The sequence below is a fragment of the Lepidochelys kempii genome, chromosome 9, assembly GCF_965140265.1.
Source record: "Lepidochelys kempii isolate rLepKem1 chromosome 9, rLepKem1.hap2, whole genome shotgun sequence".
NCBI lineage: Eukaryota > Metazoa > Chordata > Testudines > Cheloniidae > Lepidochelys > Lepidochelys kempii.
This window is the reverse complement of record NC_133264.1, coordinates 7080109-7102197: the sequence shown is the minus strand read 5'-3', so window position 1 is coordinate 7102197 and position 22089 is coordinate 7080109. Positions and strand designations below refer to the sequence as shown.

Sequence of the window (22089 nt, the reverse complement as noted above, 5' to 3'; positions counted from 1 at the left end):
CACTCCTAGTTTAACAACAATTTAGCGGATGGATAAGACACAAATAATGGACTTGCGCCATCTACAAGTTCCCACAATACAGTGTGTGATCTCATACTGAAGTTTAACAAATGACAGAGCTAACAACAATGCTTCACGCAGCTCTAACTGGTTTTATAGAGGGCTCACTCTTTGATTTGAAAATCTAATTTATTTGAGCCCACTCCCAGATGTTGTATGGATGCAAAGCTGATCAGATGCTGACATCAAATGTGAACGATTTACATTTGTCACCTCGCAGGAGAGGTAAGAGCCAGCTCTTGGTTTTGACTTCTTTGCTGATGATCTCACTTTCTTGAACAAAAACTGTCTGAAGAACGTTTTTTCCCTTCATTATTGAAAAAAGGATTAAAGAGGGGAGGAGGGGAGAGAAGAGAAAAGGCTCTTTCAATCTGCAAGTGCTCAGCAAGAACTGCCAACACAGCGATGTGTGTCAAGTGTTTGTTCTAGGACTTTGAAAGCTGAAGTTTCTATTTATGGGAACAGCAAGTAAGACAACACCCTGGTAGTATATTCATATTCAGAGAAGGCGACCAAGCAAGTTAACATCACACAGGTTTTGGCATACAATGTATAGGAAAAAGCAAACATTTAATGGCCACGAAACTCAAAACAAAACATCAAGAAGATAAGGTGGCAGAAGACAATTCCTTAGAATTTGTACACTTCCTCACGGTTTCTACCCCTCCTCCACCACCACCATGTTCAGGAGAAAAGGTGACTTAAGAACTTCTGTCACTGTTCATCTGAAAATGTAATACAAGAGTATGGCTGAAACAAAGACACAAGACTAATGGTTGTTTGCTTACTGTCAAAACTACAGAAGCGTAGGGGCCCCAAGCAAGGATTAGGGTCTCATTGTGGTAGGTGCTGCACAGAGAAGTAAAAGGTTTCAGAGTAACAGCCGTGTTAGTCTGTATTCGCAAAAAGAAAAGGAGTACTTGTGGCACCTTAGAGACTGGTTAGTCTCTAAGGTGCCACAAGTACTCCTTTTCTTTTTAGAGAAGTAAAAGACAGTCCCTGCCACAAAGAGAGCTCCCATTCTAGAACAAGGACAAGATGCAACAGGTGGATGGAACAAATAGAGGTAGGGGGACCGGGAGGACTTGGTATCAGTAAAAATAGTACCCAATACAAATCCTACCTCTGGGTTATATGGCATCAGGTGGATAGCACTTAAGGTACATCTACGCAGCCCTGGGAGGACGCATCCACGTGCGAGCAGACAGACACATGCTAGCTCTGCTCAAGGTAGCGCGCTAAGAATTGCGGTGTGACCACAGTGGCATGGGGGGTGGCTCGGGCAAGTGCCTGAGTATTGCACTGAGTCATGGGAAAATGACTGGCACTCGTTATCACTAAACGTCTCTAGCACCAGGGGCATTCATGGTGCTTTAACATGCACTATTACCATGAAGTGCCTGCCTCAGGGAATCCTCACGCAATGGATGCAACAAGATGCGTTAGGACTGGTGACACATTTACTTATTTTAGGCAGCAGCAAGACCATCACGGTAGCCTATGGTCACCAAAGAAGAGCAAACGAGGATTATATGGGTACCTCCAAGTTTCATACACACTCAAGTGCCTGGCTTGGATATATGGTGGAAGAAAAGCAGTTGTAAAAAACTGCCCACCACAGAATAAGTTATTTAGGCCGGTTTCAGAGTAGCAGCCATGTTAAGTCTGTATCCGCAAAAAGGTACTTGTGGCACCTTAGAGACTAACAAATTTATTAGAGCATAAGCTTTTGTGGGCTACAACGCTTCCGTAGCTCTTGTTCCCTAATACCCCTATTCTACTTGCACTACATTGATGACATCTTCATCATCTGGACCCATGGAAAAGAAGCCCTTGAGGAATTCCACCATGATTTCAACAATTTCCATCCCACCATCAACCTCAGCCTGGACCAGTCCACACAAGAGATCCAATTCCTGGACACTACGGTGCTAATAAGCGATGGTCACATAACCACCACCCTATACCAGAAATGTACTGACCGCTATACTTACCTACATGCCTCCAGCTTCCATCCAGGACACACCACACGATCCATTGTCTACAGCCAAGCTGTACTACTGCATTTGCTCCAATCCCTCAGACAAAGACAAACACCTACAAGATCTCTATTGAGACTGACAGAGCCAGAAGAGTACCCAGAAGTCACCTACTATAGGACAGGCCCAACAAAAGAAAATAACAGACCACCACTAGCTGTCACCTTCAACCTCCAACTAAAACTTCTCCAGTGCATCATCAAAGATTTACAACCTATCCTGAAAAATGATCCCTCATTCTCACAGCTCTTGGGAGACAGACCAGTCCTCACTTATAGACAGCCCCCCAACCTGAAGCAAATACTCTCCAGCAACCACACACCACAACCACTAACCCAGGAACCTATCCTTGCAACAAAGCCCGATGCCAACTGTGTCCACATATTTATTCATAGGACCTAATCACATCAGCCACTCCATCAGGGGCTTGTTCACCTGCACATCTACCAATGTGATATATGCCATCATGTGCCAGCAATGCCCCTCTGTCATGTACATTGGCCATACCGGACAGTCTCTACGCAAAAGAATAAATGGACAAAAATCTGACATCAGGAATCATAACATACAAAAACCAGTAGGAGAACATTTCAACCTCTCTGGCCACTCAGTAAAAGATTTAAGGGTGGCAATTTTGCAACAGAAAAGCTTTAAAAACAGACTCCAACAAGAAACTGCTGAGTTTGAATTAACATGCAAACCAGATACCATTAACTTGGGTTTGAATAGAGACTGGGAGTGGCTGGGTCATTACACGTATTGAATCTATTTCCCTATGTTAAGTATCCTCACACCTTCTTGTCAACTGTCTAAATGGGCCATCTTGATTATCACTACAAAAGTTTTTTTCTCCTGCTGATAATAGCTCATCTTAATTAATTAGCCTCTTACAGTTTGCATGGCAACTTCCACCTTCTCTGTATGTGTGTGTGTATATATATATATATATCTTCTTACTATATGTTTCATTCTATGCATCCGATGAAGTGGGCTGTAGCGCATGAAAGCTTATGCTCTAATAAATTTGTTAGTCTCTAAGGTGCCACAAGTACTCCTGTTCTTTTTATTTAGACTGCTTTCAAGCTCAAAGACAAAAGGAATAGCTTTTATTTGTCAGCTGAGGTCACTTTTCTACCCCAGAACACAAAGCTATTGTTCAAACAAAAGATGTGTTTTATTTCATTTATTTTAAAATAATGAGAGGAAAATGCTTAAACCTTACTTGCATGCCCTGTGGCCATTTTGGTTTCTGAAACCACATTGCAACTTGGCATGAACCTATTGCCTTGTTTACCAAGAAACTCTAAACCTTTTAATGGTACATGATGCTGGTCCAGCCTTCTGAAGTACAACTACACATATTTTCAGTCATTAATATTTTTCCTCTCTCACTAAACCCTCCTGTTATCAGCTCCTTTGACATAAAACTTGAAGAAAAACTTTTGGCAATAAAAACAATCCCATGTCTTGGGTTAGTGGATGAGTAAGGGTGGAGCTAAGTTAGCCTTTTCACACAATCATCGTCTTGAAAGTACTTTCTAAAAAGATCTCCTATATCTTCATTTCTGGAAACCGCAGAGCTGAGGGGTAGGGAGTTTCTCTGAAAAGAGACAAGAACTGACTATGCATACATAGTGTACAACACTACATGGCAAAGATACAGATGTGGTGCCATGTGCCAACAAGCTTCTCAGCAGGTGTCAGCTTCAGGGGAGGTTCCATTCCAAACCTCTCGAACGTAGATCAGAGTTAGAAAGGCTCCCCAGCACCTGCCATGATAGGTACAACTCTCCTGCTTCCATCCCATAAAGAGACCTCTCCTTTCAGTAATAGCCTTGCTGAAGTCTTCAAGACACGTGAGCTTCTCTCCACAATTCTACAAGATGATTAATTATTCATTATTTTTACTACGGTAGCATCAAGAGGCCTCAGCTGAGACTGGGTCCCAAATCTGCTAGGCACTGTACATACCCATAGTAAGAGAGAGCAATATTTCCAACCTCAAGCATTCAAAATTCATTAATCAAGCCCTCAAAATCATGAGATTTGAAAATCTTAAAAATAAAAGGTTTTTACAAATAATTTTACGTTAGTTTTGTTTTCTGGCATCATAGCCTTCAGGATTCATGTTTGCAACCTTTTTTTTTTTGCTTTGCATCTATGAGGGCTAGAAACTTATTTTAAAAAACTAAAAACTGAGATTCTCACTTAGTCACACAAATCCAGGAGCTGGGGCTTTAAACAAATATTGCCAGATGCACAATACAATCATGAGCTAGCAACAAGCAGGTAGTCTCTGCCCCAAAGAGCTTACAAAACTAAACAGACAAGACAAACAAAGGATGGGTAGGGAACCAGCAAAGAAAGATGTGTAATCTTAAAATGTTGTTTTCTCCCACTTCGAAAGTCTTTATACTTCCTGTTTTTCTGAAAATATGTGAGAATGTATCAGGACAGCCAATGACATGAGCAATGCATGGAACAATGCATTCAAGAATCTCTTCTGAGAACCAGGACGTTCCAAGAGGATTGCACAGAAAAGGGAGAAAAATAAGCTATAAATTAACATTTTTTAAATATCACCAGTGTGATTAGTGAGGGCACCGAACACCAACCTGTGAATAACTCCTGCTTGCTTTGCTCTTACAGGGCTGGTTTACTCTGAAAAATGCCTGCATGAAAACAGTCCCTCGTAATTCAACAGAGCTGGTCCTTGGGTGTACTGTGTTCATTCACACTCATCTATGCTCACTTCAGTGATTAAAAGGCTTTTTTCATACCCCTTTTTATTCCGGTTACTTCAATATTGCTCGAAGAGTGAGAACTGTATTCCCTTCCTCCTTGTGCATCCACAGCATTGGTCACTAATGGTTGATTTATACACAGCTTGTGTATCGCTTTAACTATAGCAGTTTAGAAACTGATGAAGTTAAAACAGTAACAGTTCCTTAGTGTGGATGCAGTTGTACTGGTATCTAAACTTAAATGATTTGGCATAAAGGCGTTTATAACACCATAGCAACAAAAGGCATGTGTAGTCACACAAATCCAGCACGGATTTCTGCAGCACAGCCCGACCTCTTCTATTTATCTCTAAGATCACTTGCATGACAAAAGTACTTGCATTTTAGAGTCCTTCTGCGCTAACCCTGAGGTTATTTAGCCCTCTGACATCAACTGAGCACCACCGTGGAAGTGACTGCAGTTTTACAAACAGGATTACAATTGGCTTCAGGTGGGGATAAAAACAGAAGTAGATGTTCTCATGACACAGCCTTAGCAATAAAGAACAAGTGAAGATGAAAAGCAGAAATATGAGATTGGCGCTAAAGTGCTTCTAAGTGGAACATTTTCCAGAATTTCCATGGATGTATCACCAGTTCTTCAAATAGTTTGAGAATTATGAGGAGGAGACTAACTCCATCCATCAGTAAATTAAATGTTGTAAGAAGGTCTGTCATAGAACCACATACGGTCTTTGTCTACAGCAGCTAATAAATTAAAGATCCAATGTTCTAAAACCACTCCACAATAGGGTTTAAAAGCCACCTTTTATACTGCAAAACTAAGTTTGTAGTATACCTTCATAACAAGGCTTCTCCTGGCACTTTACAAACAATGCATTAGAAAGCCCTGGTTTTATATGCCAAAAATCTTAAGCCAAATCATTTAAGTTTAGATTTAAATACTAGGGGCAGACTTGACATTTAAAATCTCCGCTAAGAACGAATTCCACAACATTTCCCAGCTCTGAAGGGCAAGTTCTGAGAGGCAGATGGAAAGCTCTCGATGAGCAGCAGTCATTCCTGGGGTACGGAGAATGCATGAAGTGCAGTTCTTTAACAGGAAAGCAGTGTACACCTTTGAAGCACTGGGGATGTCCTGTGAACTTTCAACTTCTGTGACAAGTCTTGCTGCTGAATTTTGAACCAGCTGCCTGTGATACCATGTCACATTCCTGAGACAGGCAAGCACAGCATTGCAGGAGCCCTTTGGTCACTAGGGCATCGGTTGCTTCTAAACCAGTTTATGACAATAGGTACTGATGTTCCCATCTGTTCACTGACAAAGCCCCATTTCCACTAGATTTTCCTGTGCGCTGCCGATGATTTGAAGTTTTTCTTCATGGACACTTCAGGCATCTGGCCTTCAAGGCCCTTTGCAAAGAATGGAAATCCCAGGTAGGATGTCTCCAAAAGGAGTATACAAAAAGCACTCTGAGGCCCTTTATCCAATTACTAGACTCCTGAACTGCATAGACTTCAATACTTGCTTTTTGGTGTTTTCTTGACTATTTAATTGAAGCTTATTTTTTACCCCATACCCATAAATGGATAAGAAGATCCACTGGTACATGAAAGTCTGTACCCCTAAACCTTTGGGACTTGTCCCATGTCCTGAATTTATTAAGTTATTTACCCAGATCCAGGTTGTAACTTTGATTGGAGAGCTCATTCTCATGGCAAGAACAAACAAAATGACCATTATTAAATGGCTATGCTGCTGCTTGCGTAACCAAGTGCAAGTACTGTACGCATGCTCTCTAATTCACATTGTCCATATTAGAATTTTAAGCCTTCTGGAATAGAAACAGAGTCTTTTTTAAACAGCCAAAGCACCATGCAACGTTGTCATGCAATCTATAGAAGGATTTCTTGTAGTGAATCGTGCACATGTTCAACAATTTAAGCTTTCCCTTCATCTTCATGAAAACTTGCTTTTAAATAAATGCAAGCAACAAAATTATAGTTAGAGTCTAAGAACTGCTACCCCAAAACAGGCCGTATTTCCATTCTCTATTAGCTTCCATCCTGTGCTTCTCTACCAAAACTATCCAGGTACAGTAGAACCTCAGAGTTACGAACACCAGAGTTAAAAACTGACCGGTCAACCACACACCTCCTTTGGAACCGGAAGTACACAATCAGGCAGCAGCAGAGACCAGGGGAGCAAATACAGTACTGTATTGTGTTAAACGTAAACTACTAAAAAAAAATAAAGGGGACGTTTAAAAAGATTTGACAAGGTAAGGAAACTCTTTCTGTGCCTGTTTCATTTAAACTAAGATGGTTAAAAGCAGAATTTTTCTTCTGCATAGTGAAGTTTCAAAGCTGTAGTAAGTCAATGTTCAGTAGTAAACTTCTGAAAGAACCACCATAATGTTTTGTTCAGAGTTATACACGTTTCAGCCTTACGTACAACTGCCATTTCTGAGATGATCATAACGCTGAGGTTCTACTGTATTGGGAACAGTATATTTTCTCTTGAACCACCATTTATTTGGGCCCAGGTTGCAATACCCTTATTCCTACCAAACAGTACCTTACAACATGGGGAGTCTCAAGGATTTGAAGGGTGACACAATCTAGCTCTCCATGATTCCATTCCACTCTAGCCTTGAAAAATTAGAGGTGATGCCTGCTAATGTAGGAACAACCGACATTTTCATTTAAAACAACAAGTATGTAAAATACTCTATGAAAAGTGCAATCTATCTAGTATTACACGGGAACACACACAGTAGACATCTGTATTTGAGACAGACCTGAATATACACGGCATATTGCAAAGAATTTGTAACCACAAGCACTCAGTGGAAACCCAGGGAAATGTACCTGTTTCTAATCATTGTAACATGTCTCTTTCACTTTCCCAGTGAAATAACAGAGTTCAGTTCCCAAACAAGAAACCACTGGGTTAATCAGCTGGTAACATTGAGTTGTGTTAACTAATCACATCAGATACCCAAGGAAAAACTGCTTGCCTGTTCCCCAAAATCCCACTGCTTACATGTCAAAGTGGGATTTTTTTTTTTTTAATTTGACTCCTGCAAAAACCTTTTCCTACGTAAATTGCAATGTATGGCTGTTTTGCATTAGACTCACGTACTGATGTGTGGTTTCCATCATTTTCTCTCCAATCCACATCAGGTGTCTGTTTCTCTTAAACACCTTTCCCAAAAGGAAGGAAGAAAGTGCCACACTTAAAGAATATAACTTTTGTTCCAACACCATTCAGGATTTTAGTGTTTATTCTAAGCACGTTACTCCAAGAAGGTTGCTGCTTGGTGTGCTATAGGATCCAAATGGAGTAGTTGAAAGATCTATTATTGTATTGCCAGCTCAGGGAAGATTTAAGCAAAAGCTACCAAGTAGCTAGGAGAGACAAAGCTGGATAAAAGGGAGACCAGAGTATTATTATTTAGGTCTTATAAAGCAGTACAGAAGTGCCAAGACACTTCACAAAATGAAAACTAAGCTCCTGCCCCAAAGAGTTTGCAGTGCAGGTTACAGGCAAACAACAAGGACTAAAAGACAAGATGAACGTCTGGCCACTTAAGATGTTAGTGAACATGTATTGAGGGTTACAAGGGGTTTTAAATGATTTATTCAACCCATAAGTCACTACAGTTCATAAGGAAGAAGGGCAGTTCAGGAATAGAGGACAGGATAAAAGATATCACAGAAGTGGGGATGAGGAATGGATCATCCAAAAAAAGCTGCATGAAGGGAGGCAAAAGAAGACAGGAGAAGGGAGACTAAGAAGATATGGAGGGCAGTGACGGCAAGTACAAGTGACACAAGCTTGATTGGAGAGGCCATTGGGAGCCAGGGAAGGGGTGTTACGGAAGGGTGAGTACGGCTGCAATTACACATCTGAGTCTGGCAGGCACTAGATGGGAGGCTTCGGTGTCAGGAAGGCGAAAGAGGAGGAAGTCAAGGGATGAGATGACAGACCTGGAAAGAGGTTTGCAGAGAGGATGGAAAGGGACGGACAGAACTTGGAAAGGTTACTAAGATAAAACCCAGGAGATCTGGTGAATGTGTCTATGTGGGACCCCCTGCTCCAAAATACAGCCCACCAATGTCATGGGGAGAAGACCAAGGGGGAACCATGGTGACAATACGTTTAGATACATTCTGCTCTGATTCAGCCTTAAGTTAAGGAATTTTTCTCTCAGTAACAACAACAACTACATTTTGTAAAACAACATGGAGCTGAGGAGAGGGGAAGAAGTTCCACTGGACCTGAGGTGGTTTTCAATCACCATGTGAAATGATGCAGGTAATGTGATTTAGTGGGTTCTAGTAGGGATGTTACACAGCAGCTCTGCAAACATGGTCAACAACATCACTTCAAAACTGGAGTCACAAAATGCACATAGAGAATAGACAACCCACTAGCAGCATACCCTAAAATATACTGATACTCTTCCGCTAATTATTTCCTACCACAGTCCATGGAATTTCGGAGGAGGAAATTGTTTGCCTTTAAATTTGTCAAGTATCAACTGTTTCCACTAGCAAGTAGCCAAAAAACACGTGCAACTGACCTGACTGTGATATGTTCATGGAAATCTGCCTGACAATGTCTACATATAATTCCCACAAACAGCACGGCGAATATTTGAAATTTGAGCAGTTTTACTGGACATATTAGTCACATGCTATGCTTCTGTTCCATGACTGGATGAAAATCACTCTTAGGTTCTCTTTTCTGGTGAAAATTTTGATGACTGTAAGTTCAACGTTTGCTTTCCATGAACATTCTGCAATATTTGCTTGAACTTAATTGTTCTGATACACATTGATGCTTTCTGCACATAGCCTAGTGAATGAGATTACTGGCAGCCAGCAAAGAGACTACAAATACAAAGAAAATGAATTTGTTTAAGAACTCAGTTATTCACTGAACATTTTCTACATCATTCACAGAGCTCTAACTGCAATTCAGATTTGTCTCCTACTCTGTAAGTGTTGTCAACCATCTAAACGAAGTATAGTATGGAAATAAAATGATTTGTGTAACAACTTTAGAACTATTGGGGCAGATTGTTTTAAAAATAAACATATATCGAGGTGAACAGTATGTTTACCTCTGTGTTTCTTGGTATCATTAATGAGGAGCATGACAGTTAATCAAAGGCAGCTTCCAACATAAGATGATCCCAGAACTGAACTAGTGCATTTCCTGACATACATCCTAGAAAAGCTCCCAACTGTTGCCTAATTTTGCCATGAGATTCTGCAGTAAATATGCATTTACAAAAATCTCCTCATTCATTCTTTGTCTCCTCCCCTGAGGGCATCTCTCATTGTAATGGATCTGTGGGCTCTCCCGCAGAAATAGATGAATCATATATATTAATTACTGAGTGAGCATAGTACACAGAAGTCTCCCTCCACTGACAGGAACTAATCAAGTCTGCAGGTTTCAGTTGTGAAACTTACAACCCTATGTCTCCCTTTGTATGTTGCATAAGATCCTTCAGGCTGGGAAGCTTTCATGGCTCTGAATAAATTAACCCAAATGTTCAAGGGGAGAGAGGGCTTCTAGCCTTAGAAAGCATCAATTTAGCCATCCAATAACCAAAGTCTTGGCAAGTGTTTTTTTTTTTTTTTTAATTATTATTTATGATGGGTGATACAGACCACCAGAGAGATTTTCTGAATTGGGTTCTGCATTCAATAGTGATTTTTAGAGCTCTCCTGACATCAAGAATATGCCAGATGTGTTTTTAAATTTTTTCACATATGGACAAAAAAAGATGAAAAAAAATTTCTTATAATCAGGTTTATTTTTGGAACAAAAGCGGCGTTAACTCTCAGCAAAACTTTGCCCTCATGCGAGAGACAGGTCTGCTGTTCCCGGATAAGACTTGCACAACTGAAAAAGACACTTGCTCAAGTAATTGCAACCAGGATGAAATCCCTTAAAGAGAGAAATTCTCAGGGCACTCCTGACAAGGAATCAAAGGGGTGCTTCGTCTGGGCACGCTGTACAAGAGTTAGCTCCCAAAGTGGAGCTCTCATTGACGTACAGTTGAAAAGCGAGGCAGCTCTTAGAAAGCTTATGTCTGGATTAGAGGACAATCTGGCTCCTGCTTGGTGTCTCTGGTGAGCTGGAAATAGCTACCACTTGGATTTTAGAGTCTGATTTAGGCTCATATTAAGACTTTACTGTAAGACCTTCAATAACAATAAGCATATATATAAGTATATATATGTTGTTTGCCTTGACTGTAAATACCCATGATCATGATTTAGCACTAGGCCTTACCTATAGCCCGGCCCCTTGAGGATGCCACCTGTGGAATACAGATGTGTTAAAAACACATCCAAATCCCCTAATTTAATAGGTCCCTCTTAAATATCATGTAGCTAAATTTAATTTCTCTGGGCACTGCACTGAGCAGTGGTGGCCACCTATATTGGCTACAAGAACTGAGACCACCTTGGACAATGTGAGGCCACCTTCCTCGATTCTGATTTTTTAAAAATGTGATTGTACTGGAGAACACTGTGAACTGAAAGAAACAATCAGCTTTTGGCCATGGAAGACAGAGCATGACTGAAGCTGTGGCCTACTGTTTTCTTCATCTGGAATAAGACATCAGTAATTTCACTGGATCCTGGATGCAAATAGGTCCACTGATGGATAGGGGACCCACCCCCCTACTCTACTCATGGAGCTTGGGCTGTAAACACCACTCTCCTGGTCCCATCCGTTTCCTGCGTAGCCAGCTGTTGTGCCTGCCCAGACCAGACATGCTGCACTGGAAGCAGAGCTATCTAAATAAGATTGGTTCCAAGACCGATCCCTGAGGAACTCCACCAAATCTGAACCACTGTAGTATCCCCTTTAATCAGTTCCTTATCCATCCTCAATAGTAGGGCCACTCCCAGCCTGACGTGACTGATGGGTCATGTACCAAGCTGCAAGCAGGTACAAGATCCGTTGGAATGGATCTGCGGACTTTCCCTGAGAAGAAGAAATTCCAGTCTAGGTAGATATTCCCCTTAAATGCCTCTCCTGAACATCTTATGGATGAGGGAAATATGCAAACATGTAAACCAGGAGCTATTACATTGAATGGCTCAATGGAGCAGTTGCTTTTAAAATCCTTACAAATCTGATCAATACAGTCTCAATACAAAAGTGCTCAGAGTTCCACATTTTAGTTCTGAATGGACTGAAATTTGCAGTTTCACTATAAATTTACAGATGGTTCCAAAGACAATGAAGCAATAGTGTTAACAGAAGAGAGTCTGGACTTTTTGAAGATTATTTAAAAAATCTGCTTGTGTTTTGTGCAGACTGGTAGTAAGACAATATTGTTATTTAACTTTGCTTCAGAACTGCTAGCATACAATATAATTAAAAATAATTTTACTGGCCTCACATTTCCTTTCATCTGTGATCTTGTATCTCTGTTTTATTGCCCTGTTATAATACACTGTACCTTGGTCTGAATGACAGGAGAATTTATTGGCTGTGCTACTCAAAAGCAAACAAAAAACCTTCATGGGAGACACAACTGCCAACAACCTTTTTTGGAATCATGTCTCTAACCTTCGTTACTGTGAATCATCACAGGATGATCACATCAGATGATCTCAAAGAAACAATATAGAGACTTTATTATCTGCATTAGTATGAATGTGATCATCATGCCATATTTCTAAATCAAATGCACTACGGAAGCTTTTCTGAATTAAACAGAACTCTCTCAAGTCCACCCGCTACTTGTCTGGCAGTGCAGGTATTCAAATGGAAAGCTCTAAAATTCAAATCTGCAGGATTTGGCAAATGGAACGTTTTGTTCTGCAGGTTTACTGTACAGGAGAACCTCAGAGTTACGAACACCTCGGGAATGGAGGTTGTACGTAACTCTGAAATGTGTGGAACTCTGAACAAGACATGATGGTTGTTCTTTCAAAAGTTTACAACTGAACATTGACTTAATACAGCTTTCAAAACTTTACTATGCAGAAGAAAAATGCTGCTTTCCCTTTATTTTTTTAGTAGTTTACATTTAACACAGTACTGTACTGTATTTCCTTTTCTTTTTTTTTTTTCCATCTCTGCTGCTGCCTGATTGTTTACTTCCGGTTCCAAATGAAGCGTGTGGTTGACTGGTCACTTAGTAACTCTGGTGCTCGCGACTCTGAGGTTCTACCGTATAATAGTTTCAAGTCGAGACTAGGCAAAACAGAAAACTTAAAAGGCAAAAGTGAAATGCAAGTTCAAGAGGTACAAACTGCTCATATAAGTATTACAAGTTTTCCCGCACTAAATACCAAGAGGGAATTTCAGCCAAGAAGGACCTTGAAAAAGGTGTCATGTTCTTTTATCCAGGTACAGCGTATCCCAGATCATGCAGTTCTACTAAAACTTAAAACCCAAATGAGGCAGGCAGATATAACTCCCACGACGACCGAAGACAGATACAACTCAGATGAAGTTACATCTCTTATTATGACAGTCATGTTGGTTCCGTATATACCCATGCCAAGAGTTAAGAATACAGTTTAAAGAGTTCTGCTTTGAGGGCAATTAAAAGAAGAAAATAAAACTTCTTTAATACTCTACTCACATTTAAGAAGAACAGATCTGCATGGAAAATTAAACATGAATGTGTGTGCCAAATGCTAAAAATAAACACTGGGAGAGTATTTTGTAAGATACATGTCATACCATCAGGAAGTTGTTTGCAGGACAAGGCATCATCAAGGTCCCTGGCAGTTGATGGATCAATGGTGAAGATACATTCTTTCCTATCAACGAAAAAAGGGAACTTAACATCTTTTTTTGTTTTGCACCAGACACGCAGCCCACCAGAAAAGCCCAGCCAACAGTGAAGTTTTCAGGAGTAAAGCCATTGAAACATATCACATCTTCCAATCTAATTGTTTCTCCACCTTCAGAAATCCAGCATCCCTCAGAAAAAGGCATTTGGAATAATGGAACAATTAGAGGATGCTGACTTGTGTGACATTTTCCCCCCTTGGAACTGTTTGTTTTACAGCTTTCCCATCTAATTATCAATTTTCTTCCACAAAAGTACACAATCCATACCGCAAAGTTCTGCTGACTTCCATGGGGGTGAAAAGTCCTTCCTGCCCCAACTCCTTTTTGACAAAGTAGGACACAAAACTATGACAATTTTATACATTACTTTTTTTTAAACAGTGTTTACAAATAGCGAACTTTGGCATCGTGACTTGATACTGGAGTAAGTCATCTGAAGACAGGGAGTACAATGGAGCAGGAGACATTCCAAGTATTTGGCAGGGACGGAAGAGAGTGAGGGTACGTGAATGGAGGAGCTCGCAGCACTTGAACATATCCAGCCTTTCAAAATTGACTAGCCCTGACACAAATCTGCTCATGTACTCTACTTCTCACGAATAATAATAAAAAAGAATGGTATTTAATTCTCCTGGGGCTAGTAGAATTTTGAAGGTTTTCCTTAGCTATTTGTTAACAGAAAGTACAGAGCAAGTGGGAATAAAAATGAAAGACTCGATGGCCATAATGGAATTATGAAAAGTTGATGGAAACAGACTAGTCTCCACATAAAATCCTGGAGCTTTCAGGAGCCCACTGGCAAAGCTGTATGTTGCCTGTAGAACATACAAATCTGCAGATATATTCCAAACACAGCATATGTAAGTGCTCTGAATTCTCAGCATGCTGGGAACCTGTATTTCTTTAAGTACTGCACCCGAGTTGAGTAAAAGGAGATTGTCACCAGCTAGTAAAACTAAATTGAACATGAATAACCTTCATCTCTGTTGTTAAGTCCTGAATAAAGCCAGATGCCACATCCTCTCTAATGCCATGGACAAAGTTAGAGCAAAATGGAGTCTGCAAAACGTTTAAGACCCAAGCTGAAAGATCACAGAGTGAAATCAAGTGACACTGTTTGTTTGGTCTCAGTTCAGTCCTTAGTCAAGTGAACAGATACTGTACTGTAAAGTGGTTTATGCAGTCATACATGCTATAGCGAGACTAGTGTGCATCTCTAGGAAAAATGGGCTCTGAAAAAGATTTGAATCAGCGTGAACCTCGGAGAAAGTTAGAGAAGGAAGTGGATGCTAGGTCAGCTAACTAGAATTAGCTAATCAATTTTTTAGCACTCAGAGGCCTCAGTTAAGACTGGAGACCCACTGAGGTAGGTGTCATACAGACACATTAGAAGGTGCAGTCCCTGTCTCAAAGAGCTTACAACTACTATACAGAATCTGTATAATACCTTCTGTCGATAGACAGAGTCATATATCAATAGTAGTGGAATTATAAAAATACCAGAAATGGGAAATAAATCTAGGTAGGCAGCAGGTTTGTTCCAAGAGAGATAAGACAGAACACAGCGTCTGACTTCAAGAACCATTACATATTAAAGAGCAGTTTGGCAGAGTACACAAGCGAGCTGTAAGCTGAAGCCTAGGGCTTGAATGCCCAACAAATGAATCATTTTAAATTCCTACGTCAAGGGCCCCCTTCAGTAGGGGCTGAACGAACTACGGCAAACTTCCTGTAATGCACATGGACTGGGGCAGGGATCCAACTGCAGACCGTTCTGGGGCATGCGGTGGGGTGGGTGCTATAGCATAGTTTTCTTCCCAGTATAATCTTAAGAATGAGCGCAAACCCACATACCCCACGCTGAGAAAGTGAGGCTGCTGAGGGACAGAGACTGATTCTCGTAGCTATCTCCTTTTTGGCCAGTTTCTCTCTTCAAATCAGTAAGTCTCAGTTCACTGATGCTACTCCCAGTAGGAGATGCACAGCTGAGAAGCACATGGTTTATTAAATTGCAAGAAGTGTGTGGTTAGTTAAGGGAGGAAGGGATGGATTACATTTACATCTAAAGGAATATTGCCAAACATACACAGAGATTAAACCGTACAAGTGTCATGTGAATTTAGAAGCTTCAAAATCTACGCATGTGCACACACACAGCTCTGTGTATTTCTAGCACACTCATTACTGTAGTTCTTAGCTGTTACTGGTAGTATCTATTGCTATTTGTCTGATATTAGCATAAATTTGTGCAATTCTGCCAAACATACTAAGGAAATTTCTAATGCGCCGAACTTCCATTAGCCTTTGAAAATCTCCCCCAATACATTAGTTTTCTCATCCTACAGCAAACCTGCCTAATTCTCAGATAAATGTTCACTTTTGATCCTTTATTACATATATCCAAAGAAATTGGAAATAACTAATGATACTGGAAGATGCAAGATCTTCTAAACTGCACTGATTTTGATCTGCTTACAGTCCAGCTATCCAGCACCATAAATCAACCAATGTAATGACCTACAAACCATCTTGCTTTCATAAATACATACTCCTTACATTAAAAATCCATCAATGCATGGAATTTCAAGTGATCTCATTCCAAGGAACAGTTCTTACATAATGTCCCTATTTACCATTCTTCGAAGAATCACGTATGTACAGTGCAAGCAAACCCGCCACGTATACGAATATGCCACGTGCTTGCCTGCCTGGTAAGGCACGGGGTCATAGGTAAGCAGGTACTTACTGTAAGTATCCCAGAGAGACAGCTATCATATATAATCTTACTTTTTCAGGGCATTTAATCTAAGATAGAAGACAACACTGACCTGAAACCAACTGCCCACTTTACACTGACAAGGTTTAAAGGACGGGATTAAGAGTTTCTTAAATCCAAGTACGTTTCTTCTTATTTCAATGGAATAGATAGTTTATTCCAGCTGTTTTGGGCTGCAACCACAAATGTGCGCCACCCATAGCGATTTGTAGCTCTAGGCAGTTTAAAAATTAATAGACTGGTTTCAACAAAGTGCACATTTGCAGTCTGCATTGGAAAGAAGGGAACATAAATATGCCACTGCCAAACTCTGAATACATTTATACAATGTAGCAACTAATGGAGCTGCCTTGCTTTCAGACACTTGGCCAATGAAATCTATTGTAGGGGTCAAGGGTGGGGCCCGAGTTCATGAGAACACAAAGCAGCAGGGATTGTTGTATATACTTCCAGCCTCTGTAGTGCTACCATAGATGCATTTCATATGCTAGATCACCAGCATCCAGGATAAACATTCGCTACTGCTGAGCAACCTGCTTCCTTGCAAAAGCTAGCCTGATACAAGGCTCCCAGAGTGAGGTATTTATCCTTATATAGGTCAAAATGAAGGCACCCCTTACAAGCAGCCATGTGCGGTACAGTTAGGATTTTTTTAACAACATGTTCAAAATGGGAGGGGGGGGTTAACTACTCAAGGGATCTGAACCTGGAGCCTTTCAATGAGAGTTTTGCCCTGTGCAAAGATTATGGGGGTCAGAGAAAGTCTCTGAACAAGCAATATGATGCAAAAAGTTCCACAGAATAAGGGCTAGGTGGACAAAGTCATGGATCCAAGTAGCCAAGAGGCAAGCATATGGTATACTGGGCCTACATTCTGAAGCAAGCACCTCTGACTTTGTGGTATGGGAGTGCTCACATTTTATCACAAACTGATGCTTCTGTAGCAGGATAGGAGGTATAGAAAGTCTTTAAACTGAATTCTGCACAACAGTGACTGCATTATTCACGTAATAAAGAAAACTTCTGGTTTTGATTTTTATCATTACAGGCAGCTGCAGGAGCCAGTACTGCAAAAAAACAGAGGCCCAATTACAGCATTTACAGTCCTTCTATCGTCCATTGACCTATATACTGACTGAAGGGATGGGGCTTCAATCAAAGGACAGATATAATCTCTACTATCTCCTCCGATTCCTTCAACCAGCCAACACCACCCTACTCTATACTGTGCTTCAACTAGCTCTCTCTCACCCAGAAGTCTCAGTCACTTCAAGACACTGAAAAAGACACCATCTGGATCTGTTGAAACAGGCAAGGTACAGTGTCACCAGCATACCAATAGTACTGCAAACCAAATAATGTTACTCCTTGGCACGTGGTTCCTATGGCCCTACATACGCTGAAAGTGAAGGGTGACAGACTGGACCCCTGCAACACCTGACATAAACCACGGCCAAGTGGAGATAAGAAATTGCTCATTGCTCCTCTTGGATTGACGAGAAAAGCCACTCAGACTCCTCCATGTGTCCCTGCCAGAGCCCACCTGTAATGATACCTCCTCCATAGGCCATGGTACAATAGCTCCCAAAAGGGTCAGACCATGAGCTCCCTGTAACCAGTGAGTGACGGCAAAACCAACCTATGGTAGGTTTTTATTAACAAAACTCAGAGCAGCAGCAATTTCCATGCACCTGTCAAGGAAGAGCCTGTTTAAGTGCAAGCAAATATTATGGCTACATGCACATGCAATAACGTTTATCACTAACTAATACAAATTGGGTGCTGCCCTCCAGCTCCTGGCAGGCTGCCAAAGCGGTCCTGTGGGCTGCAAAATTTGGCCATCCTTCCGTAAAAAATCCCAAAGGAACAATCTCTTCTTGTCATTACACCTAATAAAAATCTGTTTTATTCATTTTAAAACGTCAAAACATACTTTATAAAAGTAACAAGATGTTCCAGAAGTGTTCGTTCCAACATACACACCACTTGGTTAGCTAAAGGAAACTGGTTTAGGAGATATAGACATGCATGGAGTTGAGAGCTTTTCTGGTCTTCATGCTGAAAAGGGCTAGAGATAAATGGGTGTGCCTTTAAAGAACCCCCAATTTTGCTGCACTGACTGAAGACCAACATCTCAGGGTGGAAAATTACTCTATACAGGAGCTCCTTCATCCAAAACATATGTTGAACACAGCCTTGTAGAAGCATACTCACTCTGGCATCTAGCTTTTGTTGATGGAAGAATAGAATCTCTTTCTTCCATCTTCCTCGTGGAGAGATGTGGCGAGTCTATGATGCATCTGGACCAGAAAATTCCTGTGACAATTTGGTAAGGCTGGTGCCACAGATCCCACTGGGTCTATTATGAAATTCTTAATGAAAGGTCAGAAGGTGAACATGCACTGAGCCTGTCATCACCACACAGCTCTTCTTGCATATGATGAGTGCCCATGCGAGTTCCTATAGTACTAGAGGGAGGCTGACTAACCACCACTCCCAGCCAAAGTGGAAGACAGCAATGCCACAGGAGAGGTTTGCAAACTAGTTCCTTCTACACTATTCAAAATCAAACTCCAGGAGAAAACCTGCCAGAATACAGAGCTTAAGTTTATAAAATAGTAATGCAAATGTGCACACAGAGACTCTGGTATAATCAATCCCACTTTATGGAAAAGCTAATTAAGTGCAGTTTCAGACTGCACAGTTCAAAAAGACTTATTAAAGCAGACTAATTAAAGCAGAGCAGTCAGTCATTTTACTTTTAACATTTTTCTTTTAATAGGAGCTAGAAAAACAGGCTAATGAAGTACTGGAGGTAAGATTAGCACATTATTGGTCAGTCGGTGCTATCATGGTAATTGAAACATTCAAAGTCCACAGAACAAAAACAGTTTTTGTTCTGGGATGGTTTTTTTTAAGCAAACAAGTGTATTCATACAACAAGGTCTGCAAGTTTCAGAGGAGAAATCATTCTTTTTATTGTATATTTGGGGCTGAAAGATCAGGTACAATACATCATAATCAAATTAGCTTTTTGCTCAGCTAAAACATTCAGAGTTCAACAGATCTGTTAAAGTTATTAACCATTAAATAGAAACATCTGTGAACCATGGTGACTACCAGTCCTAGGAGTCAATGCTCCATCTTCATTCCAGTGGAAGAATGCTTAGATCAAAAGGAAGCATTGTATGTCGTAACCTATGGCCTCCACAGGTATTAAAGGTGTGGCTCCTGGCAAACTGCTAATGGGGACTATGGTTGGGCAAAGTTTGGGTGTTCCCAATGAGATTTTCAGTACGAGTAACTTGATGCTCCTGAAGGAGAGAAGTGACAGTTTGTACATGCTATAAATATCAGTTGAATTAAATGTTAAAGTGCTGCCATGCAAGCCCTTCTAAAAACAAAGGAACTGTTTCCTCGATCTATAGTGTGGTTGGATAAGCCAGCCAGGTGGAGGCAGTGAGTCTCTGTCATTTCTTTAATAAATTAAGGCCAAGAAATGGCCATTGCTAGGTTACGATTTAGAGAACTGCATGTACCTGGAAGAGCATTAGAAAGCCCTAAAGGAACCAAGAAGTTCTATTCCTAAGCAGAAGAGCTAACAATTTACAGAAGTCTTAGAAACTAAAAGGAAATTGGGACTGTTATCCTAGTAACTACTGGAGACAGACAATGGAGAGAGTGGAGCTGCAATTAAGCAAAAAACTGACAGAACAAACCAACATAGTCAGCTTAGCACAGTGGTTTCCAAACTTGATTTGCGGCTTCTTCAGGGTAAGCCCCTAGTAGGCTGCGAGATGCTTTGTTTACCTGAGCGACTGCAGGTACGGCTGCTTGCAGCTCCCAATGGCTGCGGTTTGCCACTGGCTTAGCAGCTTCCACATCATTATTACATATGGCAGATAGTAGTTGAAGGAAGCAATGGAGCAGCCTGATACAATCCCTCAGATATTAAGCCCCTTCTGGACCATATGCTTGAATTCAGGTCCCTCCAGGCAAGTCATTTAAGTTACTTGATGATTCCCTGGGCTTTGCCCCAAAGCGAGTATTCTTGATACAAAATCTATTACGCAGCCTTCAATAATACTTACTGTCTGTTTTAGGAAAAATAATTCCCTCCCCCAACTGGTTGTAAAATGAAACAAGGAATTTATTAGGAGCTTCAGTATATGCCTATCCATCAGAAAGACAGATGGAATTCATAACCACAGGTTTCAAATACACACACTGTTCAAAGAGTAAAGATTCAGACACAGTTAGTATGTGGCTATATCCAAAGGCATACCGGAGGCTAACAAATCTAGGGAGCGCCTATGCTTTGTGTCTACAGGTCACACAATCATACTAACCTCCTTTCTTCAACAGGTCTTGAAGCACCTGTGTGAAACTTCTGCAGAAGCACTATGGATTTCAGAAAAGACAAGACTTCATAGAATCATAGAATATCAGGGTTGGAAGGGACCTCAGGAGGTCATCTAGTCCAACCCCCTGCTCAAAGCAACTTGGGTCAAACTTGTGTCAATGCAGTTGGCTGTTAGAGGTGAGAAGGTAATTGACCATCATTTTGTTTATTAAAGTTCAGATTTTGTAGGCCTTGTTTAAACTTTAATATGTCAACACTAAGACATTTACAATAGAGTGACTGCATGTCTAGACTCTTGCATCACATTTACATTCTTCCTCTTTAGATTGTCTTGCTCTCTTCACTTTGTGAATACATACAATAGGTTGGTGCTGGTGGAATTCACTTCAGCATCCTGGTTTATCCCTATTAACTTGAACTCAGTGCTGACATTTTAAAATTTACCAGTAAAGACATTTTTAAAATCTTGCAGATCTTCAGAGTCATCTGTAGGACCCTGCCAAGCTGTGTCTTGGAAAAAGTTAAGCAGACATCATTCTTCAGGTCTGGAAACAGTCATTCTAATTTGGGATGAGGTACCCCAGTGTTGTCAACTCACTCCAGTGAAAGCTACAAACATTTTTTCACACAACAGTCTAATTGTTATGGCAACCACCAAAATGAACCTCATTTTTCAGTCACAAGTCAACACAACTAGAATACAGTGCCTATGTAGGTTTCTTATAAAATACCAATAAGCACAGGACCCATTCCTAGAGACATTCATCACTCAAACGGATATAAAGTACTCTCTTTCAAAAAAGGAATTTCAGACAATGGTAATTGTCTGAACCTCTTTAGTACTTCACCACCCGACTCCCAAAGACATCGCTGTGTCAGTTGCAGTGCGCTACTTCATTTATCACTCTAAGTATGGGTAGATTTCAGTTAAAAATCTGGAACAACTGTTTACAAGACAGGATCTAAAAAGGAATATTTTCACAGGAGAAGCAAGCACCAGAAGCATCTCAAATGAGCCTCTGACGGCACCTTAGGATACTTTGGAAAAGAGACACACTTGCAAAAGTAACTCTATAACTTTTTCTTTGTACACTTAAATGAACACTGCAAAATGAACTAATTATACGGGAGTAAAAAGAAAGACTACATTACCCCAATCCACCGTGGCACAAGCTCCCAAGAATCCACTCCCACAAGTAAACACACATCAGAAGTATCCTCTTTATATGTCAACCCAGTGCTGGTCTTTACATTTTTCA

The 22089-nt window shown here is 40.7% G+C and overlaps 1 protein-coding gene across 8 annotated transcripts in view; it reads right to left on the bottom strand.

Moving 5' to 3' along the window:
* DIS3L2 (DIS3 like 3'-5' exoribonuclease 2) overlaps positions 1–22089 on the bottom strand; it is a 285705-nt gene that overhangs the window by 132458 nt on the left and 131158 nt on the right. For all 8 annotated transcript variants that reach the window (XM_073359152.1, XM_073359149.1, XM_073359151.1 and 5 more), the window contains one exon: positions 13578–13657. In XM_073359152.1, coding sequence (XP_073215253.1) covers positions 13578–13657 — 80 coding nt within the window. The remainder of the gene's footprint in view (positions 1–13577; positions 13658–22089) is intronic.